The sequence below is a fragment of the Trichosurus vulpecula genome, chromosome 5, assembly GCF_011100635.1.
Source record: "Trichosurus vulpecula isolate mTriVul1 chromosome 5, mTriVul1.pri, whole genome shotgun sequence".
NCBI classification, from domain to species: Eukaryota; Metazoa; Chordata; class Mammalia; order Diprotodontia; family Phalangeridae; genus Trichosurus; species Trichosurus vulpecula.
This window is the reverse complement of record NC_050577.1, coordinates 291,188,906-291,210,657: the sequence shown is the minus strand read 5'-3', so window position 1 is coordinate 291,210,657 and position 21,752 is coordinate 291,188,906. Positions and strand designations below refer to the sequence as shown.

General features: G+C 48.2%; 1 protein-coding gene and 1 pseudogene across 1 annotated transcript in view; one reads left to right on the top strand and one right to left on the bottom strand.

Moving 5' to 3' along the window:
* Positions 1-831: 831 nt before the first annotated feature.
* LOC118851363 lies at positions 832-1,611 on the bottom strand (annotated as a pseudogene).
* A 2,096-nt stretch (positions 1,612-3,707) lies between these two features.
* The window catches only part of PRDM4 (PR/SET domain 4), a 40,201-nt gene continuing 22,156 nt past the window's right edge, over positions 3,708-21,752 (top strand). Inside the window, exons 1-6 of the mRNA XM_036761585.1 lie at positions 3,708-4,051; positions 8,977-9,110; positions 12,731-12,916; positions 13,930-14,727; positions 19,322-19,471; positions 20,384-20,502. Of these exons, the coding sequence (XP_036617480.1) occupies positions 4,041-4,051; positions 8,977-9,110; positions 12,731-12,916; positions 13,930-14,727; positions 19,322-19,471; positions 20,384-20,502 (1,398 nt within the window). The 5' untranslated portion in view covers positions 3,708-4,040. The remainder of the gene's footprint in view (positions 4,052-8,976; positions 9,111-12,730; positions 12,917-13,929; positions 14,728-19,321; positions 19,472-20,383; positions 20,503-21,752) is intronic.

Here is a 21,752-nt window from a genome sequence, read left to right as displayed (position 1 = left end):
TGGGGTGCTCTTAGCTACAGCTGCCCAGAGCCTCCACATCAGCACTCTGCCAAGAGTGAGAGCCCCAAGCAAATAGTTCTGTTCTCTCTTTTAATACACTCTTTAGCCATCATCAAACTTCATCCGAGTTCAGGCTCCTACTTTTGGCTCTGGTCTTAGCAACTCCCCTTAGGACTTCACGCCCACATAGGCTTGGCACCTAGTAAGGCTCAAAGACCGTAAGAAAGTCTCAACTTAAATGATGTTACACCTGGGTGCTCCTGACTCAAAGGCTAGCACTCTACCAAACCACATTACCAACTTATAGTTCAACGAGACATGCAACAATAATGATTATACCAGCCCATATTATAAGAAAATACTTTTTGCCTTTGGCCACTTGTAGTCTCCAAGCCCATTAGCTACAGAGGCCCATTGAGTTCAAGGGACCTCCATTAGGTCATGCAGATAATAAGCAGATCAGGAATTCAAATCCAGGTTCTCTAAGCCCAAAGGGATCATCTTATGTTCTGACATCCCCTGTTCTAAGCTGCCCCCCAGCCCTCACATCCCCTGTTCTTTTTTTTTTTAAGTGAAATTAGTTTATTAATCTTGAGCACACTTGGGAAGGTGATACTGTTGGTCTTTGAGGTTTAGAATGGGGTGGATAGGAGGGCTTTGAAGTGGAGGTCTGAGTTTGGGAGTAAGAGAGGGAGTGAGGTGAGCTATAAAGGTAGGGTACTTTCTTTGCTTAGGTAAAGGTGATCTATAGGTAATTGGGGTCTGTTGCATGGCAACTGGTGGTGCCATTAAAGATACAGGCACAGAGAAGTGGGCAAGCAGGATGGAGCACTAGGCAGCACCCTCTTCCAGGAGCATCAGAGTTTCGCTGGCCTCAGGACTCTCTGGATTTTCCATAGGGTTCCTTGGTGGCTCTAGTACTAACCCTGGCTCTGTTTCAACAGCTACCCCTGCCTCAGGTTGATTTTCAGTGCCCTGGCTAGGGCCCAATCGGGGAGGCTTGGTAGGAGTGGGTGGAGGTGGGACAGTGCCCTTCGAAGGCTCTGCACCTTCTCTAGGCCAGTACACCAAAGCCACTTGGCCCGAGATTCCACTGGCTCCTCATCTAAGCTCTCCCTTTCTTCCAGCTCTTCTAAGGCCTCTGATCCTAGTTCCTTCTCTTCTAGCTCTGTGGATTCTGGCTCCTTCTGAAAAGCTCTGGCTGGGATTTCTTCCTCCTCCTTGAAGGACATGCATCTGGCCGGGGGCAACCAGCAGTGCAGTTGGCCTCCAGCTGCTAGCGCTGCAGGGAAGCATGGGCGTGGGTGCTGACGCCCTCAGCCTTGTCCAGCAGCTGGGCCAGTGTGTTGCTGGTGTCCCCATGGCTGTGGCTGAGTGCGCCAGGCTGCTCTGGATGCAGCGCACAGTGCCCATGAGGCCGCTCTGCTGCCAGGCCAAGCTGCCCTGGTGCTTCCGCACTGCCTCCAGCATAGTGGACAGCTTATCCAGCAGCATCAACACTGTCACTGTGCACACCAGCCACCAGCACGCCCTCCCCCATGGCCCCTCGAGATGCCCAAGCGGGCTCCGATCTGGTCCAGTCCCGTTCCTCCCTCTGCCGCTTGCTGACATCCCCTGTTCTAAGGCCCCTCCCAGCTCTGACATTCCCTGTTCTAAGGACCCTCCCAGCCCTGACATCCCTTGTTCTAAGGCCCCTCTCAGCTCTGATATCCCTTGTTCTAAGGCCCCTCCCAGCCCTAACATCCTCTGTTCTAAGCTCCCTCCCAGCTCTGACATCTCCTGTTCTCTCTGACATCCCCTGTTCTAAGGCCCCTCTCAGCTCTGATATCCCTTGTTCTAAGGCCCCTCCCAGCTCTGACATCCCCTGTTCTAAGGTCTCTCCCAGCCCTGACATCCCCTGTTCTAAGCTCTCCCCCCAGCCCTGACATCCCCTGTTCTAAGCTGGCCCCCAGCCCTGACATTCCCTGTTCTAAGGCCCATCCTAGCCCTGACTTTCCCTGTTCTAAGGCCCCTCCCAGCCCTGACATTCCCTGTTCTAAGGCTCCTCCCAGCTCTCACATCCCCTATTCTAAAGACCCTCCCAGCCCTTACATCCCCTGCTCTAAGGCTCCTCCCAGCCCTGACATCCCCTGCTCTAAGGCTCCTCCCAGCCCTGACATCCCCTGCTCTAAGGCTCCTCCCAGCCCTGACATGCCCTGTTCTAAGCCCCCTCCCAGCCCTGACATCCCTTGTTCTAAGGCCCCTCTCAGCTCTGATATCCCTTGTTCTAAGGCCCCTCCCAGCCCTGACATCCCGTTCTAAGCTCCCTCCCAGCTCTGACATCTCCTGTTCTCTCTGACATCCCCTGTTCTAAGGCCCCTCTCAGCTCTGATATCTCTTGTTCTAAGGCCCCTCCCAGCCCTGACATCCCCTGTTCTAAGCTCCCTCCCAGCTCTGACATCTCCTGTTCTCTCTGACATCCCCTGTTCTAAGGCCCCTCTCAGCTCTGACATTCCCTGTTCTAAGCTCCCTCCCAGCTCTGACATCTCCTGTTCTCTCTGACATCCCCTGTTCTAAGGCCCCTCCCAGCCCTGACATCCCCTGTTCTCAGGCCCCTCCCAGCTCTGACATCTCCTGTTCTCTCTGACATCCCCTGTTCTAAGGCCCCTCCCAGCTCTGATATCCTTTGTTCTAAGCTCCCTCCCAGTCCTGACATCCCCTGTTCTAAGCTCCCTCCCAGCTCTGACATCTCCTGTTCTCTCTGACATCCCCTGTTCTAAGGCCCCTCCCAGCCCTGACATCCCCTGTTCTAAGCTCCCTCCCAGCTCTGACATCTCCTGTTCTCTCTGACATCCCCTGTTCTAAGGCCCCTCCCAGCTCTGACATTTCCTGTTCTCTCTGACATCCCCTGTTCTAAGGCCCCTCCCAGCCCTGACATTCCCTGTTCCAAGGTTCTTCCTAGGTTTGACATTCTCAGTTCTAGGCTCCAAGGTCCCTCCTGGCTGACATACCATACACATGGCCTAGCAGGCTCTCAGACGTACATTGCGCATGCTCCGGTGGCGCCACGGGCTGACTGCACTGCAGGAGGAGGAGGAGAAAGCTCTGCTACAGTGGGACCAACCATCTCCTCAAGTTCCAGACCCTTACACCCGCCTCCGTCGCTTAGCAACCGCGGTTCGATGACTCGGTGCTCGATTCTTCCACGCTGTCTCTCCTTTCCCCTGGGTCCCTCTCCGCGCGCCGGTCCCCCCAGGGGGCCCTTCGGTGCGCAAGCGCACAAAGGAGTTGGGGGGGGCGCGGTAGATCAGAACGACGGTTTGGGGTGGGGGGGACTACGGGAGGGGGGGTGAGGGTGAGGTCTGAGAGCAACGGAGACGGAGGAGGCGGTGACGGAAGGGCGCTTTGGCGGGTGCGACCTGAGGGGAGGGTGGAAGTGGGGGGACCTTGGCGGTAGGAGGTGTTGGCCTCGCGGGGGGAGGGGAGATGCTGATCTCAGCAGGTTGGGGGGTGGGGTGGCACCTCGTGCGCGTGCGCGCGCAGGCGGGGAGGGGATTGTAGTGAGGAGGCGGGGTTTTCGCCAACAGTCAGCGACCCGGGAACAAAGCGGAACTGGCGCTTGCGCTCCTCCCCTGCAGCTCGTCTGCGCGTGCGCGGCGAGTGGGCCGGGCGCGGGGAGGAGCCGCCACGGCCGCGGAGCATTGGATGTGCGCGCGCCCTCGTTGCGCATGCGTCTCCTCGGCCCCTCCCCCGGCCGGGGGCCGGAGGATGCTGGAGCAAAGTTAGCTTAAAAAAAAAAAAAGAGGTGTGTCCGGGGGTGGGGCGGGGGTCGGCGGGGGCGTGGTCGGAGCCGCTGAGCCGCGCTCCCCTCTCTCTCCCTCAGGATCCGGCCCCAGGCTCCCCCGCGGAGGCCGGGGATGCGCTGCCGGGGGCCTCCGGAAGACTGATCGCCCCCTCCCTCGGGGGGCTGGAGGGCTGGAGCCCCCCGAGGGCGACGCCGAGGGTCCCGGCGCCCCGACCCTTTCCCCCCGCCCGCTGGGCTGACACCTGGCGCCGAGCCGATGCATCCCAGGTGAGCCCGAGACCCCGCCCCCCCGAGCAGGCCACCTTCCCCCCCCGCCGCTTCCTCAGGATGCTGGGGGTCGGGGGGCGTGCGGCCCCTCGAACCTTTTGTGCGAGGCGCAGCCGGGGGGCGCCCGGCCCCGGGTCCCCCCGCCCAGCTGTGGGGCTTGGAGGCCGCTGGATGGACATCCCGAGACGGCCGAATCAGGCCGCCGTCCGGTCCGTGGCTCCCCTTTCCGCCCGAGTCCTGCCGTGCACCTGGCTGAGGGCTTGGAGGGGCGGGGGTCGGGCCTTGGGCCCCTCTGGAAGAGCCCTCCCGAGACCTTGCTGCGTGCGTGTGACGTGTTAACCCTTCCAGCCCAAGGCCACGGAACATTTCTTTCATTCTTTGTAAATTTCTCCCCAAAATTTCCCCCCACGGCGCATCTTTTCATTCTTTTGATGTTTTTTCCCTCCATAGGACACTTTTTTCAGCTACATTTAGATGTTGGTTTTCTGTCTCGCATTTTTGCTGTCGCCATACGGCGTAACTTTCCCCTCTCCCTCCATGGGGTCTGGCTGGGTTTGCAGGAAAGAAAGTGCTCGTGTGGACGCTCCACGGTTGCACCATCGCAGCCCGCAGCACCCCGCAATAGGCGGTGCGAGTGTCAGGGTCTTCGAGGCCTCTGCTTCGAAAAGTTGTCTTTGGGAGAGGAAAGGTGGAGTCGGCAGCGTGTCTGACATCTCCAAACCCAATGTGAGGAAACCGCGCATGACGTTGGGTTCCTTCATATCTTTGTTTTGTTAAATATTTTCCAATTCCATTTTAATCTGGTTGTTTGCCGTGTTTGACGTCTCTGATTTAGCGGATAAGAGTCCTGGATTTGGGGGTAGGTGGAAATGGATTCAAGTTCTGTCAGTCACTTACTAGTTGTATTGACACGTTATTGATCCCCTCTGTGCCTCAGTTTCCTTATCTAGGGTCCCTTTCCACTCTAGATCTATGTGCCTATATGACATCAGTAGAGGTTTGCATTGGGAAGGATTTTTTGGGACCAAACCTGCATTTGTTGGTTTTAGCTTCCAGCAAGGAAATACCCTTTGCCAATGCTGATAGGCATCCGCTGTACAATGCCTGAGATGTGTAGCCAGGAGGTGTCAAAAAAGGGCCTTGAATCCGAGTCTTTAAGATTCTGAAGCTGACTCTCTCCTAGGTAACTGTTGCCTCTCTAGGGGGAAGACAGAGCAAATTATTTATTCACAGATGTGCTTATTTAAAACTATCTTTGATTTTGCCAAGTAGGTAGTGATGAAATCAGCAATTTGTAACTGACGTTATGTTTGTGAAGGGAATGGTACAGACTTGGGAGCTAGACTCCCCAGCTTACGCACACCTGTCAGGATCAGAAGCAGCTCTTGTGAAAGGGGAAGGAATGAGCTCATTTGGAGAGGAGAGCAGAAGACGAGAAAGAGAGTATCTGAGGTCATGGTGGTACTTGGCATCTGTCATGCCTTCTACCTAAGGCAGCCATTGAACAGGTATTTAGGCTGGGTTAGAATCCAGAGCCGGAGGGCAAACGTACGCTAGATGAGAATGTGAGATGAATTCCTCATTTCACAGATGAAGACACCAGGGCATTTCTGTGTGGTTGCTGGCTGCCCAAGAAAAGTTGTCCCCTTTTAGTGAGTCACTCCTAAAGAGCACCTGCTGAGCCCTCCCTCCCGCCTCCTGTTAAGTTCTGTTCTGAGAATGCCAGGGAGGCCACACCCCATTTTGCTTCTCTTGCCTTAAGGCTGGTCCACTTCTCCTTCAGGAGTGGGTTTTCATGACAAGGAGTTGGAGCAGAGGGCTTTTACCAAATGTGATCATGCTAGCAAAGAGCCCTAATTGCTTTAGAGTTCTGTTGGTGTTCTTGTAGTGTTGCTGATGTTACGTTCTTCAGAGGAAGCTTGACAACAAAAAAATGATGTTAATGGTTTACTTTAAACTCACAGAATTCCCAGAAGTTAGGGCAGCCTTACCTTTTTTTTCTTTTGGCTGGAGAGTTTTGTATCCTGGCACAGGATACGTTGTAGCATCGGAGCTGTACAGCATAATGATGATATCATTTCTGTAACATCTACTATGTGCCTGGCACTGAGTCTTGTGCTAAGCTTGGATGATGATGATAAAAATATGACAAGCATGTGGTCTCTGGTCTCATAGAACCTATAATCTAATGATGGGGCTGTCTTACATACATGAAGAAAGATATTATAAAAATGGAATTTGATCAGGGTCCTATTTGAGATCCTCAGAATAAAAAACCATTTCTGACCAGGGTATAGGGAGAAGGTGGCATTTGAGCTCGGTTTGGAAGGATGAATGAGATCATGACCAGGGCTGGAAATAAATGGTGCGAAGGGGATAGGGAAAGTATGGGACAGATAATGGGGGTGTTCAGTTTTACTGAAGTGTGGAGAAAGGTTAGTGCAGCATGAGAGAAAACTGGAGAGATATGGCAGCTCCAGATGGTGGAGTCCCTGGAACACCATGTTAAGTAGGGAGTGTGGGTTTGATTCAGGAGGCACTTGGAAGCTATTGGAGGTTTTTATGTGGAGGACTAGTCTCTAAGATCTGTGCACGAGGAGCATTCATCTTGCCTCAAGGCTGGGTTCTGCAGGGAGGGGAAGGGAGAACAGATCTGAAGTTGTTGAAGTCTTCTCAGTGAGGACTAGGTAGCATTTGGACTAGGACAGTGACCTGGAAATGGAAATGGAAGGAAAGGTGTCAGTCTGTTCTGGACATAGGATAGACAGTATTGGTGCCTGGTAGGATGGGGGAGATAAGGGAAAGGGAAGAGCCAGAGGTAACGTGGAGATAGGTGTGGGTGACTGGCTGGTTCAGTGGTGTGCCTGGATCTTAATATTAGGAAATCAGGTGTTGTATGTTGGGGGGGAAAGAAAACAAATTCATTTATTGTCTATGTTGGGTTTGAAGTTGGTTCCAATGGGACATCCAGGAGTGACTGTGCAGTAGGTATTGGGAAGTATAGGTCTCAGGAAGCCCTGGGCTTTGCTGCCTTTCCATTAGGGGGGATAGGGTTTGCACTGATTTGTACATGGTCCAAGGGCACACATTGATATTTAAAATTATATTTTTATTTTATTTTTTCTCAATTACATGGAAATGAAAATTTTTTAACACTTATTTTTTAAAATTCTGGTTTCCAAATTCCCTCCTTCCCCTCTCCACTCCTTGAGAAGGCAAGGAATTTGATGTAGATTATACATGTGTAGTCATGCAAAACATTTCCAATATTAGCCATGTTACAAATGAGAACACAGACCAAAAAGAAAACCAAAAACCCCAGGAATAATAAAATTTTAAAAAAGTCTGCTTCAATCTGCATTCCCACTCCCAACCGTTCTTTCTTGGGGGATTGGTAGCATTTTTTCATCGTAAGTCCTTCAGAATTGTTTTGGATCATTATATTACTGAGAATAGCCAAGTCATTCATAGTTGATCAACATACAGTATAGCTGTTACTACGTACAGTATTCTCCTGGTTCTGCTCATTTCATTTTGCATCAGTTCATCAGTCTCCAGGTTTTTCTGAGAACATCCTGCTCATCATTTATTATAGCGCAGTAGTACTCCATCACAATCATATACTGCAACTTGGTCAGCCATTCCCCGGTTGAGGGACATCCTCTCAGTTTCCAATTCTTTGCCACCACAAAAGGAGCAGCTATAAATGTTTCTGTTCGTCCGGGCCCTTTTCCTTTGCTCTCTTTAGAATACCAATCTAGTAGTGGTGTTGCTTGGTCAAAGGATAGCCCCAAGGGCACACATTTATGACTGGGTGAAGTCTGTGACTTTGGAATGCAGTGAAGTTAACTGGCCTATGAATATTTAAATAGTCTGCTTACCACAGTGTGATGGCACCACTCCTTTCTCTGGCTGCCCCAGGTGCTGTGAGATGTGTTAAGGGGAAAAGTTTCTGTGCCCTAAGAGATATTTTGTTTAGATCATTTTAGCCTGTCTACTAGTAGAATGGAATTCTCTTTGGGGTTGCCTCTTGGGCACCAGGTTTGGTGTGTGCTTGGACAAGGAGGCGGGATCGCTGTAGCTTCCAGTGGCTCAGAGAATCCCTCATGTTAGTGTCACTTCTCTTGGTATCTACTGCCTGGTCTCTTTGGTGCTGCTAAGATACTAGCTAGCGATCAGTTTCTGATCTGAATTGGTAAGTCATTGCTGGTAACCTTTTATTGTTTTTATTCGTAGCCATTAGTGCCAATGAGGTGACTATGTAGAGTGGATGGGCTGGATTGTCTAGGGTATCTGAGGTCTCTCCAGAAATGTTTGAAACGTTATTATGTTAGAGGAAAGTGCATGGCATTTTTGTCTTTAAGTTTCCGTGATGAGGACGTAGTAGTGCCTGATGGAAAGGGCCTGAAAGTGTTACTGACATTCCCTCCCTAGAGTCTCCTGACAGCCCTGACAGGCAGACATGACAGGTACTACTGTCACATCTCCATTTTACAGATGAAAGAGCCGAGGCCCACAGAGGACGTAAGTTCGGGTCTTTCTTTCAGGCTCCGAGTTCAGCACTCTCTCCCCTGCTTAATCCAGATCTCAGAGCTGATCCTCATGGAGAGCCTGATAACTTCTCAGCAGCTTGAAGGCTCACGATTTCCTGCGTGGTGTTGTTGCAGACTTTGCAGGCTGGTTTAAAACAAGGAGGCTTGGCAGCTTGGCTCTTTATTTTTGTTTTCAACCCGCCTGTAGGATCGGATGGTTTGGCCGAACGCAAAGGCCATTTTCAGAGAGCTGTGGATGCTGTGTTTAGGGGGACAGCCTGTGGGCACAGCGCTGCCTGATTCCAGCGGACCTGAGGAAGGCGCTGCGGTGGAGGACTCGTCGTTCCCCGGGCATTAGTGTTTTAGCCAATAACTCTTTGTGCTCTTTCCTAGAATGAATGAGATGAACCTGAGTCCTGTGGGGATGGAGCAGCTCGCTTCATCCTCAGTGAGCAATGCCTTGCCGGTCTCAGGAAGTCACCTCGGGCTGGCAGCCTCCCCTACTCACAATGCTATCCCTGCCCCAGGTGAGTGGTGAAGCTCTGCCAGAGGAGCAGCTTGTCCCGATATGTAACTGTCCTCCATCAGGCTCTGGGTGGTTCTCCAAACCTGCAGGGGTGTGGGTGGGTGGATGGCAAACACACTGGCATCATGCCCTAATAGCCAGGGATCATGGGTGCACTTTCAGGAGATGGGGTGAGGGGGAGATGGTTCCTCCTACCCAGGACAAGGGCTTTCTGGCTGCAGTCCTGGGCTTGGCATCATCGGGAGGGAGGGATGGGCTCCTGACAGCTTCGGCCAGCACTGCCACTGGAGCCTCCTACTCCTGCCCAGCCTTTCTGTGTCCTTCTTAGTTCCAGACTCTGACTTTACAATTTCAGCGGAACACATTGGATCTGAGTAAGCAGATCTGGCGACTGGCAGGCAGAAACTAATTTTTTAAAATCTGCCTAATTAGATAATGAAGGACTTATGGTCTTAAGTTCTCTCATTTCTTAGATTTTGAAGGCAGAATTTACTGATGCTTAAAATCCTTAGACTCATTATATCAATTACAGGGTCATCAATTTAGAATCTAGTCCAGCTCTCCTTTTATAGATGAGGAAGTTGTGGTCTCAAGCAAGGTGAAGTGCCTTGCTCCAAGTCTCACAGGAAGTGAGTGGCTGAGCCAGGATTTGAACCCACATCCTATGACTGCTTTCTTTTTGTGATGCCACACTGGCTCCCTTTGACCCCTTTGTTCTCTGCAGAATCTCCTGGAGTCATAGAACATTGGGAACCCAAGAAACCTTAGAGGGCATCTAGGCACTCTGAGCCATCCTTGGCTCTTCTACTCCCTTGCCCTGCCAATCCATTTTTACCTCCCCAGCAGTTCGCATCTCCATCTCTTCCCACCCAGGCCACTCCCATCTTCATCCTTACCCAAATCAGCCTCTCCTTTCTGCAGTACATCCTTTCCCCAGCTACCAAAATAACAGCTGGGCTTCCCAAATACTTTACAAATCTTATCTGCTTTGGGCCTCACAACAGCCTTAGGGAGCTTCAGTGAGTTGTCCGAGGTTGCCCTGTTGGTCAGCGTCTGAGGCTGGATTTGAGCTTTGGTCTTTCTTAATCCCAGGATAATCATCTTCCTAAAGCACACGTTTGACTGGATTTCCCCCAACTCAGAAGTCCTCAGTGGTACCTTTTGGCCTCTAAAATAAATGTAAACCCGTCAGCCTGGCGTTTAAGGCCCTTCATGGTCAGGCTGCAGCCTCCACTTTCCAGATGCTGTTCCATGAACTTGGCATTCCATCTCCTACTGTCATGCCTTTGAAGGGCTGTTTCGAGACTTTTCTCTCTAGCTCTGACAGTCCTGGTCCTCTCTGGTCCTAGTGCTACCTCCTCCATGATGCCATTCCTGATTCCCTGGTGGTTTGTGCTCTCAAACTCCTCTGCTATCCTTAAGACATATAAGCTCCGGCATAGGACCTTGTACATAGTAGATATTTCAGATTGTTGTTGTGTTTGTCCTTCGTTTTTGAAGAGGACCATGACATCAGGGAGATGATGACTTGACTTGCACTTGACTTTGATTTGAGTGAGGGAAGGCTGTGCAAGGTCACCAGCCTAACTCTCTCCTCCAGAGCCATCTGGGTCCAGTGGCCTGCTTTCACCAGGATGACTAGAGATGGCCCAGGATGCATTGGGAGACCCTGGCACTTTCAGGCTAAGGTCTTTTCAGGTTCTCACTTTAAGTGAGGTAATGCCCATTGTGAATAGGCCTCTTTACAAAGTGAATTAAGGGATGGCCCCTTCAATCAAAAAAAAAAAAAATCAAACTGACAGGAGAAGACCCTCAGGGTTGCTGGCCAAAAGAGAAACAGTTACTATTTATATTCACTCTGAGCTAGGAGGGCAGAGACCTATTGTCCAATCCATGAGCTCTAGGCTCTTAGAAGGAAGGACAGACACAACCTATGAGTAGTCCTCTCCTCTCCTCTCCTCTCCACTCCTCTCCTCTCCTCTCCTCTCCTCTCCTCTCCTCTCCTCTCCTCCCCTCCCCCCCCTCCTCCTTTTCTCCACCTCTCCTCCTTCTTTCCCCTCCCATGCCCTCCCCCTCCCTTTCCCCTCCTCCCCTCACCTCTCCAAACCTCTTCTTTCAATTGAGGGTATTCTATCCAAAGGAAGGTACATTTTGATGGCTGAAATCTGCCTTGTTAACTTGGGATTTACTGGCTAGATTCCTTAAGACTGAGCCTTAAACCCAGTTCACTCAGGTGCCTGACTGGCTAAGTTGAATCATCAACCCTTCTTTTTTGCCGTAGAGAAAGGAGCTGTCTCTCAGCTGTGCCTGACCGAAGTGCCCAGAGGATCTCACTCAATTAGAGGTCATGGGCGCCTGGGATTTGTGTGAATCCCTCCACCTCCTTGAAAACTTTGTTGTCAGCCAGCCTCCTCGAGAATTAGTGGAGCACAACTCACATCAGGCAAAGCGTCTCTTCATTTCTGCTGTGCCACAGAGAGGAGGCTGGGCTTGCTGGGGGGACGAGCTCTGCTTCTGAAGCTCCCAGGTGCTCCCGCGGCACATTTGTGATCGGAGATATGACTCTTGTGCAGTTCGCTCCCCCCTTAAGCCTCCAGCTCCGCAATTCTATTCCGGAACAGTCTTTGATGGACAAGCTTCGCTGTGTCTAAGGCACTATCTTTGTGTCCAAATGGGAGAGTGCACTCACTATCTCAGAGGATCTGGGTTCAAATCCTGTTTCTTACATTCACCTAGGAGACCATGGGCAAATCACATGTCCTCCTGGGCCTTGGGTTTCCCTTGTGGAATGAGGGGGTTTGGGTTACGTGGTCTCTAAGGCCTTAAACGTATTGCATTTTAAATTAAGATTTTTAATCACGTTGTGTGGAGATTCACCATTTACTTGTATCTGAATCATCTTGGAATAATTAGCTCATTGGGGCTTAAAATCATCAGGATCATTTTGACTCTTACTGGTTATTGTATGACCAGCATCAAAATGTGAACCATGTGACGCTGGACCCCAAAGTCTGGGCCCGGGACTATGCTTGCTTTCGTTGGAGCACCCTTTGTGGAGGCCACTCTGGCTGGATGGTTAGTAGTTACTTATGTCTGATGGGGAAGCGCTAGCCGAGGAGCCAGGACAGCTGGGTTTAAGTCTCTCCTGGGGCTGCATGCAGGCTCCGTGACCCTGGGCAAGCCATGACACTCCTCACCACCCTGAGGGACTCTGTGGAGGCTCTAAAATGGAGAGATGGTGTCGACCTGCTTTAGGAGAGGGTGTTCCTTGCAGTCCGGTCTGTGGCCCTGTTTGTAAAACTGTATTTTGTTGGTGCCTGGGGTCTCTATATCCCAGTTGTTTCCCCTGGCCCTCCAGGTTGAACCCTACCTCATTTGACGAGAGAAAAAGGGTTGTGCTAAAGCGTCAAGCACAGAGACCTGGTGTGATCACATACAGGAGTCCCCCACCTCTCTTTTAGGTGGCAGGAAGTAGGTTTTGTTATTTCTTCTCCAGGTAAGTGGGATTTTTATTGATGGAAAGAAATTTCTGAGATTCTAACCAATGTTTTCCAAGAAGATATGTGGGAGTGTTAATTTACCTTTTAAGGAAACTTCTATTTTTTTCTTTTTTTCCCCTAGGACTGCCAGTTGCAATTCCAAACCTTGGTCCCTCCTTAAGCTCTCTGCCTTCTGCCTTGTCTCTGATGCTCCCAATGGGCATTGGTGATCGGGGGGTGATGTGTGGGATACCAGAGAGGAACTACCCTCTCCCACCCCCACCATACCCACACCTGGAGAGCAGCTACTTCAGGCACATTCTACCCGGTGAGTCCCCTAACTGGGCAAAAGGTTCCCTCAGGCAGGGAGAGCTTTGTCTCTGTCTCAGAAAGGCTTCCTTTTGCTTATCGAACCACCCGTAACACTTTCATTTTGTTCAGGGCCTTTCTTTTACAACAGGGGACTCAGAGACCTGCCTTCCCTGAACCTGTTTGTAAAAAAAAATTTCAATCACTGTGTTTCAGTATAATTGTTTTCCTTCGTGGTACTGTGTATCTTATTTAATGCATTTAAAAACATGATTCTGAGAGGGAGTGGCCTGTAGGCTCCACCAGCCTGACTGAGGGGCCCAGGACATACCAGTGGCAAAGAGCCCCTGGTTTCAAAGAGCATGCACCTGTGTCCAGCTGTGTCCTTTTGTCCAGGTGCAGGCCTGAGGGTGCCTGGCAGCAGCCCCCAGCTGAGCCTCTCCTCCCCACTCCTGCTCTAGTGCTGACTTCTGCTGGTTCTATAATTTGGGAATGTCTTTTGCCCAGCCAGCTGTGGAGGTGGCAGTGCTTTCAGGGAGGCCACAAGAGGCCTAGCTGCTTGTGAGTTTAAAAATGTCTTTCTTTGGGTCTTCCTCATTTCTGATGGTCAGCCAGCAAGCATTTACTAAGCACTTAGTCTGTGTGAGATCCTGTACTGGAAGTGGGTCTGCTGCTTGAGTGTCTCTCTCTTCAGAGCAATGTCTTTCATTGCAACCCAGCGTAGGAATTGTAAAAATAAAAATACACAACAAGGCCTGCTGGAGGTCAGGGCATTTAGGTCATTTTTATTCTACTTTAATTGTCCCTCCTCAGCAAAGGGTCCCCCAGGAACAGACTCCTGTTTACATTTACATTAATCCTCAAAAAACAAGCTTATTTTATTAAACTGGAAAAAAATATCCAGACTTTTGTAGGAAAAATTCTAGCCTGTGTACATTTGTAAGTACAGACGCTGCCGAAGTGCTGTTTGGAGAACATTCATGTGTGCCTGGATACCATTAGATCCCTCATTTCCTCTCTTTCCTTCATCAGGCATCTTATCTTATTTGGCCGATAGACCTCCTCCTCAGTACATCCACCCAAACTCCATCAGTGTGGACAACAACCCCGCGCTGGCCGTCTCCAATAACCCTTCGGCACTAGACCCCTATCAGCCCGGCGGCAGCGTCGGCTTGGAGCCCGGCATTGTCCCTATGGATTCCCGTGCAGTCAATGCCCATGGGGCTCAGAGCCTCCATCCTGGTGACAGTCATGAGGTGGCACTGGACACCGCCATCACCATGGAGAGTGTCTCTAGGGTGACCAGCCCCATCTCCACAGACGGCATGGCGGCTGAGGAGCTGACGATGGAGGGTGTTGCAGGGGAGCACTCACAGATGCCAAATGGTTCCCGAAGCCATGAACCTTTGTCTGTGGACTCGGTTGGTAACAATTTGGCAGCAGACCCTGTGGGACATGGTGGTGTGATTCCTCTTCACGGGAATGGCCTGGAGCTCCCTGTGGTCATGGAGACTGATCACATAGCAGGACGAGTCAGTGGGATGCCCGACAGCGCCCTCAGTGACTCCATCCACACTGTGGCCATGAGCACCAACTCCGTAAGCGTGGCCCTTTCTACCTCACACAGCCTTGCCTCCCTGGAGTCGGTTTCCCTGCATGAAGTGGGCCTCAGCCTTGAACCCGTGGCTGTGTCCTCCATCACCCCAGAGGTGGCTATGGGGTCAGGCCATGTAGATGTGGCTTCAGACAACCTCTCCTTTGTGCCACCGTCCCTGCAGATGGAAGACTCCAACTCCAACAAGGAGAACATGGCAACCTTGTTTACCATCTGTGAGTGTGCCCAATGGGGATGGGGGTAACATTGGCATCAGTACGCCCACCGTCTTTAGCAAACAGCTGAGCTTGGAGGTGCAGGAACATGAAACGTGTTGAGAAATCGGAATGTGTTCTTGAGTTCACACTGGCTGTTGTGTTGAAGTAGTGTCTTAGAGATTACTTCAGATGTTTCATTTATCTTAAGAATATCTTCCTAAGGTAAGGATATGAAATGGCAGTCTGCCCTTTTTACACAGAAGCCAAGACCTAGGACAGTTTCACATAAATTCCAGAAGCACATCTCAGGGCCCACAGTCTCTGTGTGAGGTCACATCACTTTTTAGCTCAAAATAAGAGAAAATAAGAAGTTGTTTGCACCATAAAGCTTTAGTGAGGAGAAATGTGTACTTGAGAATGCTGCTAATGGAATCTCCCACAGACGAGGTTAGACTCTCTCTGGAGCCTGCAGAGGGGACCAAGGCATCCCCGTTCAGCGGCCCTGCCCCTGAGGAGCCAGCCAGGGAACACCAGGAACATGATTAAGAGAAGGAAAAGGATTGAGGAAAAGCCATTACTCTGATGCCAAAACTTCAAGGAAGAGTCTAGTGCAGGAGCAGGGAATCTGCGGCCTTGAGGCCACATAGGGCCTTCTGGGGCCTTAAGTGCAGCCTTTTGACTAGTCTGAGGCCACAGGTCCCCCCCTGGTCTAACGGCTGCTTGGTATTAGGCAGAGGGGATATTGGAACCTGAGAGAGGGGCTGAGGCCCATGAAAGCATCACGTACAGGCTCATCTTGATGGAGGAGGAGAAAGGAAGCCATCCATTCACTTAGGTAAACCTTGGTCTTTTCTGAGCAGGCAGGCTCAGCCTCAGGCCAGAAAATAGTTTTAAATTCTAGAATCAGAATCTTTTAGAAGAAAGAAGCCCTGCCTGCTTTCACATGGAGCAGGTGGTGGAGTGGATGCGAGGGAGGGAATGAGCATCTATAGAGTGTCCGTTGTGTGCCAAGCTCTGTGCTAAGCACTTCACAATTATTTTCTCATACAACCCTGGGAGGAAGGGACTACTTATCTCCATTTTAAACTGAGGCAGGCAGAGTCACTTGCCCAAGGGTCCCACAGTTTCTATGTGTCTGAAGCGGAATTTGAACTCAGGGCTTCCTGACTCAGGGTCCAGTGCTCTGTGCACTGTGGTACCATCAGCTGGATAGAGTTCTGAGTTTGAAGTCAGGAAGACCTACGTTCGGTCGCTGTTTTTGACACTTAGGCTTTATGGCCCTAGGCAAATCACTTTACTTCTCTGCCTCAATTTTCTCTTCTGTAAAATGGGTATAATCTTAGCACTTGCCTCCCATGATTGTTGTGAGGATAATATTTGTAGGATGGTATTTTAGTATTATCATGTACAGCTAGGTCCTGATTAGTGTGAATAATGAGTCCCCAGGAGTGGTCGCATTACTTGAAATCACACTGCGTATTTCCATTGGACTGGAACCATATTTTACATAATTATAACTTCAGGTAGTGTGAAGTCACATCCATGCCACCACTTCAGGAGATACCTTATCCACGCTAATTGGGACCTGGCTGTGAGTACTTTGTGAACTATAAATCCCTATAGACATGCTGGCTATTATGGTAAATATTATCGTCACCTTAGGTCCATCATCAGAACCTGACTCCCATATTGTTGATAGTTGAACAAAGGGTTAATATGGCCCTGTAGACACTGAGTCGGTCATACTGTGATATCACCTTCCACCAACAGGCTGGCCTTGCCAGTCGCATGGGGACATCCCAGAGCTGCTTCCGGCTGGGCTGAGTGTGTCCAAGGGTATGGCCTGGAACTCACTTCAGCGTATCTTCCATGGGCAAAGCTCTGTAGAAGACCCTCAGAGGACAATGTCAGGCCCCATCCCTGGCCTCGAGGGCAGGTTGGGAACAAGGAAGATGAACAAAGATTACTCGAATTCAGGGAAGACTGTGCAGTGTCAAGGTCCAGAGAACATGTCCAATGGCACATCTGAGGAGACTGAGAAGCGTCAGGATTAGGAAAGCTGCTGTGGAGGAAGGGTGCCTGGGTGGGTCTTAAGTAGGGAATTGCAGTCAGCAGGTTAGGGTGAGGAACAGTATGCCGATAGTGGGGGTGATGTAGTCCAGTTTGGCTTGAACATATATCAGTGAAGGGGTGTAGTATGAAATAAGTGTAGCCAGGAAAGCCTTGAATGATGGGATTAGGGGAGGGTGATCCCAGTTCATACATTCAATCAGATATTTGATCAATAGTATAGGAGAAGGGATGAGCATTTATTAAAATACCCCTCCCCTCTCCCACTGTTCAGCTGCCTTCATGAAGCTAAATTTTCTTCATATATTTCATCCACAAGAAGGTATCGTGACAGATGGTATGCAGAAACAGATAGGAGAATCCAGCTGTTTTCTGCTAAATTATGCATTAGAGAGATTTGCAGAAGAATGTAAAACTGGATCATTCTTCTCACTCATTTTTTTTTTTTGGAAAATAGTTACTTTTTTAAAAATATCTTATTTAAGTTAACGTGCAATGGGTATATTATTATCATCATCATTATTATTTTTTGGAGGCAATTGGGGTTAAATGACTTGCCCAAGGTCACAAGTTACTAAGTGTCAGAGGCTGGATTTAAACTCGGGTCCTCTTGACTCCAGAGCTGGTGCTCTATCCACTGTGCCACCTAGCTGTCCCTTATCATCATCATCATCATCATCATCATCATCATTTTAAAGGAATGAATATTTTAAAAGTTTATCTGTTTGGATTTCTAGCATGGTAGCTATTGATATAACCTATGTTGAAAAAGAAACCCAGGATCCTCAGTTTCCATCTTTTATTTATTTTAACATTCCAAGAATGTTTTTACTGTATTTTTTCTCAAATACATGTAAAAATGATTTTTAACGTTTCTTTTGGAAATTATTTTTGACTTCCAAAATTCCTTCCTCTCTCTTTCCTCCTCCTTGAGAAGGTCAGCACTTTGATGTAGATTATTCACGTGCAGTCATGCAAAACATATTTCCATATTAGCCATGTTACAAAAGAGAACACAGATAAAAAAAGCTAAAATAAAGTTTGAAAAGTATGCCTTCATCTGCATTCAGACGCCATCAGTTCTTTCTCTAGAGGTGGATAGCATTTTCATCAAGTCTTTTCAGAATTGTCTTAGATCATTGTATTGATGAGAATAGCTAAATCATTCACAGTTGAACATTGTACAGTATTGCTGTTTCTGTGTACAATGTTCTCCTGGTTCTGCTTAATTCACTTTGTATCAGTTTATGTAAGTCTTTCCAGGTTTTTACTTCCCAATTTGCTTCCCAATTTCTCCATATCCCCTCCAAACTCTGTTGTCTTCCTTTTCTGTCGTATTAGCCAATTTGATAGATATATCAGAGTTGTTTTAATTTGCATTTCTCTAAACAATAGCGATCTAGAGCAGTTTTTCTTGTGAGCATAAATGGCTTTTATTTCTCCTTCTAAAAACTACCTATTCCAATCCTTTGACCATTTTTATCAATTAGGGAATGACTCATATTCTCATAAAATTGACTCAATTCTCTATACATTTGAGAAATGAAACCTTTAGCAGAAAAACTTATTGTAAAAAAATATTTCTTAGTTTTTTGCTTTCCTTCTAATCTTGGCTGCATTGGTTTTGATTGTGCAACTACTTTTTAATTTAATGTGTTCAAAATTATCCATTTTACATCTCATGATCCTCTCTATCTCTTGTTTGGTCATAAATTCTTCTCTTATCCATAGATATGACAGGTAAAGTATTCTGTGCTGCCCTAATTTGTTTATACTACCATCCTTTTTTTCTAAATCATGTACCCATTTTGACTGTATCTTGATATATGGTGTAAGATGTTAATCTATACCTAGTTTCTGCCAAACTGCTTTCCAATTTTCCTAGCAGTTTTTGTCAAATAGTGAATTCTTTTCCTAAGAACTCGAATCTTTGGGTTTATCAAACGTTAAATTACAGCGGTCATTACCACCGTGTCTTGGTTACTTAATCTGTTCCACTGATCCCCCATACTATTTCTTAACCAGTAGCAGATTGTTTTGATGATCACCACTTTGTAACAGTTGGAGATCTGCTATGGCCAGGCTACATTCCTTTTCATTTTTGTCGTTGATTTCCTTGACATTCATCACCTTCTGTTCTTCCAGATGAATTTTGTTGCCATTTTTTCTAGCTCTATAAAATAATTTTTTGGTAGTTAGATTAGTATGCTACTGAATAAGTAAGTTAATTTGTGATCCCCAATTTTTAAGAATGTAAAGGGATCCTAAGACTAAAAAGTTTGAGAACTGTTAGCCTCAAGATTGAACAAGGGATTGTCTGTCGAATTAGAAGGAAATTTAAGATCTTGTCAGGTCCTGGAGAAGGATATGCTACAGTCACATGGATTGGGCATATGAAATCTTGATACAGTAATTCTGACAAGACCCACCTTTTTACTCAGCTCAGATTTTATGAAAGTAAATAAAAGGCAGGCCCTAGTCTTGCCTACTTCTAGTATCCATTTGGGCATCATTAAAATTATCTCATCTTTTCTATCTCCAGGGTGCACACTTTGTGACCGAGCCTACCCCTCAGATTGCCCTGACCATGGACCTGTGACCTTTGTTCCAGACAGCCCAATAGAGAGCCGAGCCAGGCTGTCGCTCCCAAAGCAGCTTGTCCTCCGCCAGTCTCTTATGGTGGCAGATGTGGGTAAGAGCCATAAAATCCACAGCATTCCACCTGCCTGCTTCCTCCCTTGTTGCTGCTGAGTTGTAAGGATGAGAGCTGCTGGGAGGTCCCAGGAGCCTAGGAGGAATATTTATTTACAATTTTAGCTGTTAAGTGTAACTCAGGTTTAAGTCACTATGAGAAAACTCACTTTCTCAGAGAACCGTCTCATAAATTGGTGGGAGAGAACTCTGCCCTGGCTGGGTCTTCTTGATTCCCTGCTGAAAGGTCAGGAACAAATTTGTCCTTCAGGCTTAGCATTCATTAGCAACATGGAAATGAACACCATAAATATCCATGATCATGATGAGGGTTTTGTAGATGAGATAAGTATCTGAGCAGTGCCTTGAGTGCCTGAGAAGAAAGAAACAGCTGGCTAGAATACGTTTACCCCAATTTCACTTAAATTAGGGAGTACAAGAAGTATACATATACATACATACATACATATGTGTGTGTGTGTTCTGAAGTCATCAGCAGACACTTTTCAAGTTCTTTCAAATCCTGCTAAACTTTCTAGAAAACAGCTGATAAACCTAAATTATCCACCCAAGGCGCTGGAAGCTTCTCTTTATTTTACAGTAGTTGGGAGTAGAAGCATTTATAGTGTGACATCCTTAGGATCTTTTCTGAACATTTTGAAGAACGGTCAAGTTTCTTGACTCCCAGACTCTAGAAGTCAAGGATGTCTGATATCTCATACCATATATCCCTCATGAGATCTACTTCATCTCCATATCGTATTTTCCCTATTTGTCAGGAGGGACTAACAAAGCTTAACTGCTCTGAAGTTCCCTGTTGTTGAGACTCGGTACACGTGCCCAGCCCTTCTCTTTCCCTGTGCCTTTGGGACTGGCTTCAGACCTTTGATTGTTGGATTCTTCTTGCTGATAGGTGTATGGACTGGAGAAACCATTCCTGTGCGGACTTGCTTTGGGCCATTGATTGGCCAGCAGAGCCACTCCATGGAGGTAGCAGATTGGACAGACAAGGCTGCTAATCATATCTGGAAGGTTGGTGTTGGTGTATGTGTATGACTTTTCTATTGCTTTTAAAAATGTAATTATTTGCACCTACCTCCCTTCATTGAGGGGCAGCTAGGTGGCACCATAGTGAATAGAGCACCAGGCCTAGAGTCAGGAAGACTCATGTTCATGAGTTCAAATCTGGCCTTGACACTTACTAACTGTGACCCTGAGCAAGTCATTTAACTCTGTTTGCCTCAGTTTCCTTATCTGTAAAATGAGCTGGAGAAGGAAATGGCAAATCATTTCAGTTTCTCAGCCAAGAAAACCCCAAATGGAGTCATGAAGAGTCGGACACAGCTGAAAGGACTGAACAACAACAACCCTTCCTTGAAGAGGTAGGGGACTGTGGATATGGAGCATCTACAGTCAGGTTCAGTTGATTTCTTGTCTAGTCTAGTTGAGCTGTTTTTTTCCTTGTCTCTTGTTTTTTTGTTACAAGAGATGCCTCCATGGGTAGGGGAGAGGGAACTACTTGGAAATGAAGGGGATGTAAAAACAAGAGATAATCCATAAAAATTAAGACTTGTTTAAAAAAAGGAATTTGTTAAGGCCGTTGTATTAAAGGTGGAAGGAAAATGAAGCAGCCGAGACACCTACATTTACGTAGTTCTCTTCTATAGAGCCTTGGATTGCTTCTTGTATTCTCTTTGCTTCTGGGCCCTGGCATCTGAGTGAGTATCACAAAGTGAAGCACAGGCAGAGATTGGGAAAGTAAACAATTTTAGCAGCCCTTCTGTGTGGCACATATGATTTCACTTACTGTATTGGTCTGAATCTAGGTAGTCACCCAAAAACAAGCTGGGTTTTTGTTGTTGTTGGAAATAAAAGGGTTATATTGGTAAATATTATTCCACACCACGAGCTTGTTTGGGAGTCAGTGAATACCCCATGTATGCAGGACCTGAGTAGGCTTTTAACAGGCAAGGAAGCTTCTGATGCAAACAGGGTCACTCTGACTTGCCTTCTCCCCCTTTCCCCCTGCCCTTTCTCATGGATTTTCTGACCCCATCACAAACCCTGCCATGAGATCCCGCCCCCCCCCCCCCCCCGCCCCACCCCAGCCTCCTTCCCTGGCCGGCATTTCCACCCACTGACACTGAAATTCATGTTGTTGCCTGTGCTGAGAGCAGCAGCCCCAGCACCCTCTCTTCACAAGTGAGTAGGAGAAGCCCAATAATGGGAAAGGAGAAGTCTTTAGGGAGAGGGATTCCTGGAGATCCTTTTCATCACTGCCT